We start from the raw sequence: 15,484 nt of genomic DNA, 5'->3' as shown, positions 1-15,484 counted from the left end.
TGGACTAGGAACTCTAGTGAGTTGACTGGACTAGGGACTAGTGAGTAGACTGGACTAGGGACTCTAGTGAGTAGACTGGACGAGGGACTCTAGTGAGTAGGCTGGACTAGGGACTCTAGTGAGTAGGCTGGACTAGGGACTCTAGTGAGTAGACTGGACTAGGGACTCTAGTGAGTAGACTGGACTAGGGACTAGTGAGTAGACTGGACTAGGGACTAGTGAGTAGACTGGACGAGGGACTCTAGTGAGTAGACTGGACGAGGGACTCTAGTGAGTAGACTGGACGAGGGACTCTAGTGAGTAGGCTGGACTAGGGACTCTAGTGAGTAGGCTGGACTAGGGACTCTAGTGAGTAGACTGGACTAGGGACTCTAGTGAGTAGACTGGACTAGGGACTAGTGAGTAGACTGGACTAGGGACTAGTGAGTAGACTGGACGAGGGACTCTAGTGAGTAGACTGGACGAGGGACTCTAGTGAGTAGACTGGACGAGGGACTCTAGTGAGTAGACTGGACTAGGGACTCTAGTGAGTAGACTAGACTAGGGACTCTAGTGAGTAGACTGGACTAGGGACTCTAGTGAGTAGACTGGACTAAGGACTCTAGTGAGTAGACTGGACTAGGGACTCTAGTGAGTAGACTGGACTAGGGACTCTAGTGAGTAGACTGGACTAGGGACTCTTGTGAGTAGACTGGACGAGGGACTCTAGTGAGTAGACTGGACTAGGGACTCTAGTGAGTAGGCTGGACTAGGGACTAGTGAGTAGACTGGACTAGGGACTCTAGTGAGTAGACTGGACTAGGGACTCTAGTGAGTAGACTGGACTAGGGACTCTAGTGAGTAGACTGGACGAGGGACTCTAGTGAGTAGACTAGACTAGGGACTCTAGTGAGTTGGCTGGACTAGGGACTCTAGTGAGTAGACTGGACTAGGGACTCTAGTGAGTAGACTGGACTAGGGACTAGTGAGTAGACTGGGCGAGGGACTCTAGTGAGTAGACTGGGCGAGGGACTCTAGTGAGTAGACTGGACGAGGGACTCTAGTGAGTAGACTGGACGAGGGACTCTAGTGAGTAGACTGGACGAGGGACTCTAGTGAGTAGACTGGACGAGGGACTCTAGTGAGTAGACAGGACTAGGGACTCTAGTGAGTAGACTGGACTAGGGACTCTAGTGAGTAGACTAGACTAGGGACTCTAGTGAGTAGACTGGACTAGGGACTCTAGTGAGTAGACTGGACTAAGGACTCTAGTGAGTAGACTGGACTAGGGACTCTAGTGAGTAGACTGGACTAGGGACTCTAGGGAGTAGGCTGGACTAGGGACTCTAGGGAGTAGGCTGGACTAGGGACTCTAGTGAGTAGACTGGACTAAGGACTCTAGTGAGTAGACTGGACTAAGGACTCTAGTGAGTAGACTGGACTAGGGACTCTAGTGAGTAGGCTGGACTAGGGACTCTAGGGAGTAGACTGGACTAGGGACTCTAGTGAGTAGACTGGACTAGGGACTCTAGTGAGTAGACTGGACTAGGGACTCTAGTGAGTAGACTGGACTAGGGACTCTAGTGAGTAGACTGGACTAGGGACTCTAGTGAGTAGACTGGACTAGGGACTCTATTGAGTAGACTGGACTAGGGACTCTAGTGAGTAGACTGGACTAGGGACTCTAGTGAGTAGACTGGACTAGGGACTCTAGTGAGTAGACTGGACTAGGGACTCTAGTGAGTAGACTGGACTAGGGACTCTAGTGAGTAGGCTGGACTAGGGACTCTAGTGAGTAGGCTGGACTAGGGACTCTAGTGAGTAGGCTGGACTAGGGACTCTAGTGAGTAGGCTGGACTAGGGACTCTAGTGAGTAGACTGGACTAGGGACTCTAGTGAGTAGACTGGACTAGGGACTCTAGTGAGTAGACTGGACTAGGGACTCTAGTGAGTAGACTGGACTAGGGACTCTAGTGAGTAGACTGGACTAGGGACTAGTGAGTAGACTGGACTAGGGACTCTAGTGAGTAGACTGGACTAGGGACTCTAGTGAGTAGACTGGACTAGGGACTCTAGTGAGTAGACTGGACTAGGGACTCTAGTGAGTAGACTGGACTAGGGACTCTAGTGAGTAGACTGGACTAGGGACTCTAGTGAGTAGGCTGGACTAGGGACTCTAGTGAGTAGGCTGGACTAGGGACTCTAGGGAGTAGGCTGGACTAGGGACTCTAGGGAGTAGGCTGGACTAGGGACTCTAGTGAGTAGACTGGACTAGGGACTCTAGTGAGTAGACTGGACTAGGGACTCTAGTGAGTAGACTGGACTAGGGACTCTAGTGAGTAGACTGGACTAGGGACTCTAGTGAGTAGACTGGACTAGGGACTCTAGTGAGTAGACTGGACTAGGGACTCTAGTGTGTAGGCTGAACCCTGGTTTTATGGACACACAATCAATAATTTTTCCTGTACAGTGCAATTTGTTTGTGCAGTAGAACAAAAATACAGTGACTTTTCTTAAACATTACATTTCAAAATTGCATCCCTTGAACAATAGCACCAGTAAATAAACAAGAATCTTACAATCAGAATAAAATGTTTTTTTATTATTTAAATTTGTATGTATTTGTATATATTTTTTTTACCAGTAGGCAATTATTATGTTCTTGACATTAATTTACTTAAACTCCAACCTTTCCTCAATGTGCTAAACCTTATAATATTATCTATCTTATATAATGTAGTCTGTGTCTTTCGTTTAGAATTTTCACACATGTAGTTATATTTTTTACATCATGCACTATTCAAAGCTGCAAAAAAAAAAATCGTTTACACATAGCGTCATACCGCCGACTTTTATTTTGAAGGCAAAATGCTGGGCGTCAATGCAGGTGTTGTGAGATCTGACAATCTGTGTCGAACTGCAAAAAGAAGACTTGGAACACCAGCGTTTTCATGCAGTTGGGATGGTTGTCCAGTAAATGGAATATTATTGATTTCGTTATCATAGCCAAAAAAAACGACTCCACTGTCCGTTTTTTTTTATATATAGGAAATGTAAACAAATAATGTCTAGTTTCCATAGTTTCTCTCATGGGATGTCATTCCTTTGCTGCATGATTTGGGGTTTAAGAGAGCATAGGAGGGGATTGTGACGTGTTCCTTCAAAATCAATAAAAAGGACACGTATAAATGAAAAAAATACACTCTTCTCTACTACTGTCGCCTACATGTTATTTACAAAAGTATATCCTGGACAAGATCACTTCAGATGGATAGACTTCACAGCTATGCATCTTTGTGTGTAATCCATTGACATGCAATCAAGAGATCTGTACAGACTTGTATATGTAAATATTCCAGTATATTAGATTATTTGAAATCTAGCCTATGATCATCTCTTTGTCATCTTGGATTAGCCCTGTTCAGTTAAATAGGCGAGCATTTTTTTCCCCCACAGATTTGATTTCACCACTCCACCAATCAATAATCAATAGGCGTTTTATTATGTAATGCTGTCAGACTCATAACCAATCGAATTTCAAAACCCCACCCATGAATACCGCTATGATGAACATGTCAAAGGACAGTGCGTCAGTGTCTATTGGAAGACCATGGTCCGACTCCGTTTCGGGGAACCATATTTAATTTAATGTGTATCAGTTAGCCTAATGACATAGTTTCTCCGAGGTTAGGCTACCGGAATCGCACCATGAATACTCAAATTCCGTTTCATTCGGAACTTCACCAACTTCACTTTTAAAGACTTTCTTTTTGGAACTATTATAAAGGGGTTATCTTCCGTTCATTGGCCCGGGGATAGCCTTGTTTGTCTGACATACATTTTCCTAATAAAGCGAAGCGACTCTCGGTAGAGTCAACACGTTTCCATTTCTCATGAATTAGATTTCAACCGCTATAATTTCTATGATCATAAATTATTCCGGAGGCACAATGGAGCGCCATGCTATGAATTTGACATTTTACGCACTAGCCTAATAATATACAGTACCAGTCAAAAGTTTGGACACACCTACTCATTCATGGGTTTCTCTTGTTTTCTACATTGTAGAATATTAGTGAAGACATCAACACTATGAAATCCCACAAATGGAATTATGTCGTAACCCAAAAAAGTGTTAAACACATCAAAATATATTTTATATTTGAGATTCTTCTAAATAGCCACCCTTTGCCTTGATGACAGCTTTGCACACTCAGCATTCTCTTAACCAACTTCATGAGGGAGTCACCTGGAATGCATTCCAATTAACAGGTGTGCCTTCTTAAAAGTTAATTTGTGGAATTTCTTTCCTTCTTAATGTGTTTGAGCCAATCAGTTGTGTTGTGACAAGGTAGGGGTGGTGTACAGAAGCTAGCCCTTTTTGGTAAGAGACCAAGTCCATATTATGTCAAGAAAAGTTCAAATAAGCAAAGAGAAACGACAGTCCATCATTACTTTAAGACATGAAGGTCAGTCAATCTGGAAAATTTGTACAGTCGCAAAAACCATCAAGTGCTATGATGAAACTGTCTCTCATGAGGACCGCCACAGGAAAGGAAGACCCAGAGATAACTCTGCTGCAGAGAATAATTTCATTAAAGTTAACTGCACCTCTGAAATTGCAGCCCAAATAAATGCTTCACAGAGTTCAAGAAACAGAAACATCTCAACATCAACTGTTCAGAGGAGACTGCTTGAATCAGGCCTTCATGATCAAATTGCTGCAAAGAAACCACTACTAAAGGACACCAATAAGAAGACTAGATTGAGCCAAGAAACACGAGTAATGGACATTAGAGCGGTGGAAATCTGTCCTTTGGTCTGATAAATCCAAATGTGAGATTTTTGGTTCCAAACAACATGTCTTTGTGAGACGCATAGAAGGTGTACGGATGATCTCTGCACGTGTAGCGATACGCCATCCCATATGGTTTACGCTTAGTGGGACTATCATTTGTTTTTCAACAGGACAATGACCCAACACACCTCCAGACTGTGTAAGTGTAACAGTTCAGTAACTACAGACGCTGGGAGATGGGATGCAAGTACAAGGTGCTGATTTAATAAATAATAGACATGAAACAAAGCAAGAACAGCATCTGGACAAGAGAAACAAAAACAACATCAATGCAGACATGGGAATGAAACTGAGGAAGTGACGGATATTTGACCAAGAAGGAGGGTGATGGAGTGCTGCATCAGATGACCTGGCCTCCACAGTCACCCAACCTCAACCCAATTGGGATGAGTTGGACCGCAGTGTGAAGGAAAAGCAGCCAACAAGTGCTCAGCATATGTGGGAACTCCTTCAAGACTGTAGAAAAAGCATTACAGGTGAAGCTGGTTGAGAGAATGCCAAGAGTGCAAAATTGTCATCAAGGCAAAGAGTGGTTACTTTGATTTGTTTAACACTTTTCTGGTTACTACATGATTCCATATGTGTTATTTCATAGTGTTGATGTCTTCACTATTATTCTACAATGTAGAAATATAGTAAAAATAAAGAAAAACCCTGGAATGAGTAGGTGTGTCCAAATGTTTGACTGGTACTGTACATGCATGTCAATCTATTTCCAATAATAAAAAAATATATAATTTGCCCCTTATTTGACCATGCAAACAGTAATTGGGAAATTGTGTAGACTACATATTTAACCTGTATTTCTCCCCTTAAATATATTCATATGCACTACATTACACTACACAAAATGCAGGGTTGTTTGGATGACTGGTGGTGGCAGGTATTGGGTCAGTCAGTTGGGTTGCTTTCTTCACAAAGAGCATGGTTGGGTTGTTAACGCTAGGTTATTGATGCTGCGTTAATTCTCCCGCCAAATCCAGAAGGTCAAAGTGATGAGGTAAGCTTGTCAATGAGGATTGTTGCAGCTGTTTAGCAAGTCTAGCGTACCGTGCAGCCAGCGCTGAATGGAATTACTTTTTGCTGGACAAATGGGAAAGGCGTTGTGGCTGACCAAAAACGGTGAGTAAAAAGCTAGCTAGCTAACATGACTAATGATCCATTCAGGTTAAATAGACCTAGCTATCATAATTACATATTTTCTCAGTCATTGAGTCATTAAAACTCGTTTTTCAACCACTCCACAAATTTCTTGTTAACAAACTCTAGTTTTGGCAAGTCGGTTAGGACATCTACTTTGTGCATGACACAAGTCATTTTTCCAACAACTGTTTACAGACAGATTATTTCATTTATAATTCACTGTATCGCAATTCCAGTGGGTCAGAAGTTCACATACACTAAATTGACTGTGGTTTTTTTAACAGCTTGGAAAATTTCAGAAAATTATGTCATGGCTTTAGAAGCTTCTGATAGGCTAATTGACATAATTTGAGTCAATTAGAGGTGTACCTGTGGATGTATTTCAAGGCCTACCTTCAAACTCGGTGCCTCTTTGCTTGACGTCATGGGAAAATCAAAAGGCATCAGCCAAGACCTCAGAAGAAAAAAATTGTAGACCTCCACAAGTCTGGTTCATCCTTGGGATCAATTTCCAAACGCCCGAAGGTACCACGTTCATCTGTACAACCAATAGTACGCAAGTATAAACACCATGGGACCACGCAGCCGTCATACCGCTCAGGAAGGAGAAGCATTCTGTCTCCAAGAGAGGAACGTACTTTGGTGCGAAAAGTGCAAATCAATCCCAGAACAACGGTAAAGGATCTTGTGAAGATGCTGGAGGAAACGGGTACAAAAGTATCTATATCCACAGTACAACGAGTCCTATATCGACATAACCTGAAAGGCCGCTCAACAAGGAAGAAGCCACTGCTCCAAAACCGCCATAAAAAAGCCAGACTACCGCTTGCAACTGCACATGGGGACAAAGATCATACTTTTGGAAAAATGTCCTCTGGTTTGATGATACAAAAATAGAACTGTTTGGCCATAATGACCATCATTATGTTTGGAGGAAGAAGGGGGAGGCTTACAAGCCAAAGAACACCATCCCAACCGTGAAGCACGGGGGTGGCCGCATCATGTTGTGGGTGTGCTTTGCTGCAGGAGGGACTGGTGCACTTCTCAAAATAGATGGCATCATGAGGATGGAAATTTATGTCAATATATTGAAGCAACATCTCAAGACATCAGTCAGGAAGTTAAAGCTTGGTCACAAAATTTAGTTTTATTGATTTTTTTTTTTTTTCATTGATATCAGTGTTCCCATTCCTCTGTCAAAGATAGTCAACACATATTTATTTTACCTTTATTTAACTACGCAAGTCAGTTAAGAACAAATTCTTATTTTAAATGACGGCCTAGGAACAGGGGGTTAACTGCCTTGTTCAGGGGCAGAATGACAGATTTTCACCTTGTCAGCTCAGGGATTTGATCTTTCAACCTTTTGGTTACTAGTCCAATGCTCTAACCACTAGGCTACCTGCTGCAAATTGGTCTTCCAAATGGACAATGACCCCAAGCATACTTCCAAAGTTGTGGCAAAATGGCTTAAGGAAAACAAAGTCAAGGTATTGGAGTGGCCATCACAAAGCCCTGACCTCAATCCCATAGAAAATTTGTGGGCAGAACTGAAAAAGCGTGTGCGAGCAAGGAGGCCTACAAACCTGACTCAGTTACACCTGCTCTGAATGGGAATGGGCCAAAATTCACCCAACTTATTGTGGGAAGCTTGTGGAAGGCTACCCAAAACGTTTGACCCAAGTTAAACAATTCAAAGGCAATGCTACCAAATACTACATGTTATTTACAGATTGATTACCAGGAATTTATTAAGTTTACCAGGAATTTATGAGAATTACCAGGAATTTATGAGAATTACCAGGAATTTATGAGGATTACCAGGAATTTAGGAGGATTACCAGGAATTTAGGAGGATTACCAGGAATTTAGGAGGATTACCAGGAATTTAGGAGGATTACCAGGAATGTATGAGGATTACCAGGAATGTATGAGGATTACCAGGAATGTATGAGGATTACCAGGAATTTATGAGAATTACCAGGAATTTATGAGGATTACCAGGAATGTATGAGGATTACCAGGAATGTAGTCAGGATTAGGGCCAGGAATTTAGGAGGATTACCAGGAATGTATCAGGATTACCAGGAATGTATCAGGATTACCAGGAATGTATCAGGATTACCAGGAATGTATCAGGATTACCAGGAATTTAGGAGGATTACCAGGAATTTAGGAGGATTACCAGGAATTTAGGAGGATTACCAGGAATTTAGGAGGTTTACCAGGAATTTAGGAGGATTACCAGGAATTTAGGAGGATTACCAGGAATTTAGGAGGATTAACATGCATTTTGTGGAGGGTTGTTGGATTGACCTCCGGACTAATCTAATGATGTTTGTTTGTGCATGTGTGCGTCTCAGGTGAAGCATATCTTTGAGGACCCTCCCTGCAAGTGTCCCAATAAGTTCTGTGTGGAGAGACAGGCTCAGGGCCGCTATCGCGTCGGAGAGAAGATGCTCTTCATCCGGGTGTGTGTGCCACCTCCTCGTCTTCTTTTTAACGCACTTTCTCTGACACAAAAAAAACACCTTGTTTTTGTAACATGATTTTTCTAGTTGCACACGGCTCAGCCACGTAGTTAACAGCAGCTGGACTTTAAATTGGGCTTGGACTGTGCCTGCCAAAATATCTTTGACCGAATGTTTTGGGTTCGGTGGGGTCAAATCTGAAGTGTTGAAATCTGGTGTAAATAATTTTGCACATGGCTGGCTTGTACTGTAAGTGATTTACACTGGGGTTGTGGTGTTTCATATTGCTGTGAATATTATATTGATACGGCAGATATGAATACGGATTGTATGCCCGGCTACAGAAATACTTACTTAGGTCCATTGCTCCTCAGTGTCCTCAGGGACCCATAGACCATTGATGACTACAGATGGCTGTTTAATGACAGCCAATTCTGTCCTCATAGCAAACCCACTCTTTCCTTCTTGTTCTGAGATTTGATGAGTCTGAATTTTATGAGTCTGGATTTGATGAGTCTGAATTTTATGAGTCTGGATTTTGGCTGACCCACTTTTACCAGGAATTTGTTGTTTATTGACCTTTCACTTTTGTCAGGATTTAAAAAAAAAATATCCAGGTTGGAGTTATATGAGGTTTTCAGTTTAACAACAATAATGTTTCTCATCTCAATGTGAACTGAATCGCACACACACACACACACACACACAGTCACACACGCACACACACACACACAGTCACACACACACACACACAGTCACACACACACACACACACAGTCACACACACACACACACACACACACACACACACACACACACAGTCACACACAGACACACACACAGTCACACACACACAGACACACACACACACACACACACACAGTCACACACACACACACAGTCACACACACACACACAGTCACACACACACACAGTCACACACACACACAGTCACACACACACAGTCACACACACACACACACAGTCACACACACAGTCACACACACACACACACACAGTGCACATTGCAGTGTGTTGATATTTGGACTGCCTGACTGTGTGGATGACAGACGTCCATTGTCTCTGCTGGTAGCAGCTCCTCTGCTGCTGTGAGCCTTCATTTACTGGTGATGCTATTCCAACTATGTCTGTGTCCTGGCCCATAGAGATAGAAAGAGAACTCCTCTTTGTATTATCCATGCTTAAAAAGAAAAATGGTTTATATCCATCTAGACTCCTCTTTCTACCTCTATGGGCCAGCCAGGGTTGATGGGGTTCGGGGGAAAAGAGAGCCCTCAGGATCAACAGGCTTGATAAATAATACATAGGATTGGAATAGCCCTTTTCTAAAACACAAAGATACTTTACGATAATACATATGCAGTTATTGTTGCCAATGAGCTATTGCCCTAATTTGTATTTATTATTAATTGTTTCCTCGTTTACATAAAATATAAATGTTCTTATGTCAAAATATCTTACTGTATACTGTAACGTTCTATTTATTTATTTGATTTAACTAAGGCAAGTCAGTTAAAGAACAAATTCTTATTTACAATAACAGCCTAGGAACTGTCTTGTTCAGGGGCAGAATGACAGATATTTACCTTGTCAGCTCGGGGATTCGATCCAGCAACCTTTCGGTAACTGGCCCAACCCTCTAACCACTAAGCTACCTGCCACCCCTAACTCAAACAGACCTTGCAAAAAAAAAATGCCTTGCAAGAATGAAGTCTATTGACAAGTACAGATTGGTGAAGTAGCATTTGGTGCTCTTGGGATCTTGGATTTACAACCAGGATTCACATGTCTTAAAATGCTGTTGAAGGAGGATCTGGACTGTAGGTCAACAAGGGCTGACAATGCGCTCTAGAAGGACCCCTGCTGGTAGCACACAGTATCACCATTTCTGGATGGATAGCTCTTTGAGGATCACAAATGCAGAATAAGAGAAAGGTTGTATGTTAGCCTGGTTTTAACGTACATGGACCAGTGTTCAGGGTCTAAAATAAACATTTTGTTCTGATAGTGCCCTCTGCTGTCAAGTAGATATCTTTAAGAAAAGATTTTCTACCATACAGAGAGGGGGAACTCAGACATCTTTTGTACGATAGACGTTTCTTTCAACCATCCATGAGGGTTGCTGAACAACCAAGGACAAGTCACAACTAAAGGCGAGTCTTGATTCTTCTTTGTCCAATGACTGTTCAATTCCAATAATGAGCTTGTTGGACTCTAGAGTGTTGGATGAAATGACACGTCTGTTGCTGTGTGCTCTCTACATGGGCTGTACATGGGCTGTACATGGGCTCTACATGGGCTGTACATGCTCTCTACATGGGCTGCCTGTAAGGTGTGAACCTCCATCTCACTCTGGTTCTCAACTAGCAAAATGGAGGTGGAAAGAGTACTCCAATTATCATACTTGAGTAAAAGTAAAGGTACCTTGATTTGAAAATGACTCAAGTCAAGGTGTCACCCAGTAAAATACTACTTGAGTAAAAGTCTAAAGTATTTGGGTTTTAAATATAAATTAAAGCTATAATGTTACTTATATTAAGTATCAAAAGTAAATGTAATTGCTAAAATCTATTTAAAGCTACAATATGTAACTTTTTTGGGCGACCCACCAAATTCACATAGAAATGTGATTTCTAGATGTGTCATTCACAATTGAAAGGAAGTCTAAGAAGCGGTAGATCTGTTCTATGTGTGCTATTTCTATGCTTCCTGTTCTTACGTTACGTTTCTGTATATTTTACTTTCGGTTTTGTACTTCAAACAGTTGAAAATACAATATTAATATTTTTTGTTTATGGAATGTATATTTCAAAGCGGTTTTAGATTGTACATTGATTCTCTACACTATACTTGTTTGTTTTGTCACATAAACTGAAATTAGGCAAACTATTAGAATATTAGCAACCAGGAAATGGTGGTGTGATTTCTACATAGTACACCTTTAAGTATCAAAAGTAAAAGTATAAATCATTTAAAATTACTTATATTAAGCAATCCAGACAGCACAATTATTATATTTAAAAAAAAATGTGGATAGCCAGGGGCACACTCCACACTCGGACATAATTTACAAACAAATCATTTTTCTTTCGTGAGTCTGCCAGATCGAGGCAGAATGGATGATCAGGGATGTTCTCTTGATAAATGTGTGAATTTCAAAACATAATTCTGCCCTGCTAAGCATTTAAAATGTAATGACTACTTTTGGGTGTCAGGGGAAATGTATGGAGTAAAAAGTACAGTGCCTTCGGAAAGTATTCAGACCCCTTGACTTTTTCCACATTTCGTTACGTTACAGCCTCATTCTAAAAATGGATTACATCGTTTTTTCCCCTCAATCTACACACAATGCCCCATTATGACGTCACAATACCCCATAATGACGTCACAATACCCCTTAATGACGTCACAATACCCCATAATGACAAAGCAAAACAGGTTTAGATATTTTTGCTACTTTATCCCCCCAAAAAACTGAAATATCACATTTACATAAGTATTCAGACCCTTTACTCAGTACTTTGTTGAAGCACCTTTGGCAGCGATTACAGCCTTGAGTCTTCTTGGGTATGACGCGACAAGCTTGGCACACCTGTATTTGGGGAGTTTCTCCCATTCTTTTCTGCAGATCTTCTCAAGCTCTGTCAGGTTGGATGGGGAGTGTTGTTGCACAGCTATTTTCAGGTCTCTCCAGAGAACCTTGTTTCTCATGGTCTGGGAGTCTTTAGGTGCCTTTTGGCAAACTCCAAGTGGGCTGTCGTACCTTTTACTGAGGAGTGGCTTCCGTCTGGCCACTCTACCATAAGGGCCTGATTGGTGGAGTGCTGCAGAGACTGTTGTCCTTCTGGAAGGTTCTCCCATTTCCACAGAGGAACTATAGCTCTGTCAGAGTGACCATCGGGTTCTTGGCCACCTCCTTGACCAACGCCCTTCTCCCCCGATTTCTCAGTTTGGCTGGGTGGCCAGCTATAGGAAGAGTCTTGGTGGTTCCAAACTTCTTCCATTTAAGAATGATGGAGGCCACTGTGTTCTTGGGAACCTTCAATGCTGCAGACATTTTTTGGTACCCTTCCCCAGATCTGTGCTTTCGCCACAATCCTGCCTTCAACCTCATGGTTTTTGCTGTGACATACACTGTTAGTTGGGGGACCTTATATAGACAGGTGTGTACCTTTCCAAATCATGTCAATTGACCACAGGTGGACTCTAATCAAGTTGATGAAACATCTCATGGATGATCAATGGAAACAGGATGCCCCTGAGCTCAATTTCAAGTCTCATAGCAAAGTGTCTGAATACTTATGTAAATAAGGTATTTCAGTTTTTTGAATACATTATTATCTCTCTCTCTCTCTTTCTCTCTCGCTCGCTCGCTAGCTAGCTAACCGGCCACCAGGACACCTGTTCACACCCAGGCTCCTCTCTCTCTCCTGGATACAGGCCTAGCCGCGGTCTGCCAGCACCATAGAGACATGATTGAAAAGGCCTCTGTGTCAAAAGCCCATAATGTCCCTAGTCACAATGCCTGAGGGGGCACACATTCATGGAACGAGTGTCCCGCCAATGGCCTGTTGATTGATTCTGTTAAAGAGGCTTATAAATGTTTGATGTTGAGAGAGCGAGAGAGAGAGCGAGAGAGAGAGCGAGAGAGAGAGAATAGAAGAGGACAGGCCATACCACATACCACAGATATCCTATTAAATGATATATGTAATTCTATGGGACACACAATCTAACTTGCTACTTCCATTCAGGAAGTCACTGTCTGTCAAATGGGGCTTTCTGCAGGCACTCATTCCTGCTTGGATTGATTGTGCTCTAAAGACATTCTACTGTAAATGTGATCTCCTTTTGTTTATCATGTATTTAATAGGATTGATAATGGCAGAATAGCTATGTAGTTTAATGGAATCACAACGTATTGTGGATATGGCAATGGCACCCTTTTTATTTCTCTGTCCCGCTATTTATTTGTGTGGTGTAGATGTTGCCACGGTAACCAACCCAGGAAACGTACAGGAGTACCATGTTAGACGGTAGCAGGTAGCAGGCAGGAGTAGTGTTTACAGTAGTACCACGTTACAGAAGGTAGCAGGCAGGAGTAGTGTTTACAGTAGTACCACGTTACAGAAGGTAGCAGACAGGAGTAGTGTTTACAGTAGTACCACGTTACAGAAGGTAGCAGGCAGGAGTAGTGTTTACAGTAGTACCACGTTACAGAAGGTAGCAGGCAGGAGTAGTGTTTACAGTAGTACCACGTTACAGAAGGTAGCAGGCAGGAGTAGTGTTTACAGTAGTACCACGTTACAGAAGGTAGCAGGCAGGAGTAGTGTTTACAGTAGTACCACGTTACAGAAGGTAGCAGGCAGGAGTAGTGTTTACAGTAGTACCACGTTACAGAAGGTAGCAGGCAGGAGTAGTGTTTACAGTAGTACCACGTTACAGAAGGTAGCAGACAGGAGTAGTGTTTACAGTAGTACCACGTTACAGAAGGTAGCAGGCAGGAGTAGTGTTTACAGTAGTACCACGTTACAGAAGGTAGCAGGCAGGAGTAGTGTTTACAGTAGTACCACGTTACAGAAGGTAGCAGGCAGGAGTAGTGTTTACAGTAGTACCACGTTACAGAAGGTAGCAGGCAGGAGTAGTGTTTACAGTAGTACCACGTTACAGAAGGTAGCAGGCAGGAGTAGTGTTTACAGTAGTACCACGTTACAGAAGGTAGCAGGCAGGAGTAGTGTTTACAGTAGTACCACGTTACAGAAGGTAGCAGGCAGGAGTAGTGTTTACAGTAGTACCACGTTACAGAAGGTAGCAGGTGGCAGACAGGAGAGTTGTTGTAATTTAAAAGGTGTGAAGGAAATTAACAGAATATTGCTATATACAATGCAACCCACATCATTACAATTTCTTGGTTAAACCACAGCACATGAATTTTTAGTTTTGGAGTCATTTATTAGTGAAAAGGGAATCAAACAAAGCCATTGTATTAGCTGTGAATTACTAGAGATGTCCATCTACTACACTAGGCAAATTAAAATCTGCATCTCAAAGACATTTCCATTGTGATTTTCATTCTTCCCCCTCTAATCAAGGTCTGATTTAGTCCTGGGACATCGGGTCAGTGCGATGAATTATCAGGTGGAACAGAACACCAGCAGTACTCTGGACCTCCAGGCTGGGATTTGAATAGCCCCTTTGTACTACACCATGAAATAATATCGTTGTCAGCTAAAGATTTTCCCAGAGTTTTTTTTTGAACGTTTGTGAACACTGACTGGACAATATAGTAATCTTCTTCTTCTTGTTCTCCTAGATGCTACACAACAAGCATGTGATGGTGCGTGTGGGAGGAGGCTGGGAGACCTTTGAGAGCTACCTGTTGAAACACGACCCATGTCGGATGCTCCAGATCTCCAGAGTGGAGGGGAAGACCTTTCCCATGTCCCCCAAGTCACCCAACACCAAGGACCTCACCCCAGACAGCTACTTGGTGGTGGCCGCACACTACCGCAGCAAGAAGTAAAGATGGCCGCCTACTAACACAACAAGAAGTAAAGATGGCCGCCTACTACCGCAGCAAGAAGTAAAGATGGCCGCCTACTACCACAACAAGAAGTAAAGATGGCCGCCAACTACCACAACAAGAAGTAAAGATGGCCGCACACTACCGCAGCACGAAGTCAAGCTGGCCGCCTACTACCACACCAAGAAGGAAAGATGGCCGCCTACTGACCGCAAGGCGAGGAAGGTAAAGATGGCCGCCTACTACCGCAGCAAGAAGTAAAGATGGCCGCCTACTACCACAACAAGAAGTAAAGATGGCCGCCTACTACCGCAGCAAGAAGTAAAGATGGCCGCCTACTACCGCAACAAGAAGTAAAGATGGCCGCCTACTACCACAACAAGAAGTAAAGATGGCCGCCTACTACCACAACAAGAAGTAAAGATGGCCGCCTACTACCACAACAAGAAGTAAAGATGGCCGCCTACTACCGCAACAAGAAGTAAAGAC

General features: G+C 42.7%; 1 protein-coding gene across 1 annotated transcript; it reads left to right on the top strand.

Moving 5' to 3' along the window:
• The first annotated feature begins 8,248 nt into the window (after positions 1-8,248).
• Positions 8,249-15,146, top strand: LOC129849228 (growth arrest-specific protein 2-like). Its single transcript, XM_055916165.1, has 2 exons — positions 8,249-8,451; positions 14,786-15,146. The coding sequence occupies exons 1-2, from the start codon at positions 8,329-8,331 to the stop codon at positions 14,993-14,995; spliced, it is 333 nt and encodes a 110-aa protein (XP_055772140.1). The 5' UTR covers positions 8,249-8,328; the 3' UTR covers positions 14,996-15,146.
• Positions 15,147-15,484: the final 338 nt, after the last annotated feature.

Source organism: Salvelinus fontinalis, unplaced genomic scaffold (assembly GCF_029448725.1).
Source record: "Salvelinus fontinalis isolate EN_2023a unplaced genomic scaffold, ASM2944872v1 scaffold_1400, whole genome shotgun sequence".
Lineage (NCBI taxonomy): Eukaryota > Metazoa > Chordata > Actinopteri > Salmoniformes > Salmonidae > Salvelinus > Salvelinus fontinalis.
This window is presented reverse-complemented; position numbering and strand designations above follow the sequence as displayed.

Coding starts and splice junctions, on each gene's coding strand:
- LOC129849228 (XM_055916165.1), top strand. CDS start 8,329: ATGTGTGCGTCTCAGGTGAAGCATATCTTTGAGGACCCTCCCTGCAAG. Junction 8,452..14,785: donor AGAAGATGCTCTTCATCCGG/GTGTGTGTGCCA, acceptor TTGTTCTCCTAG/ATGCTACACAACAAGCATGT.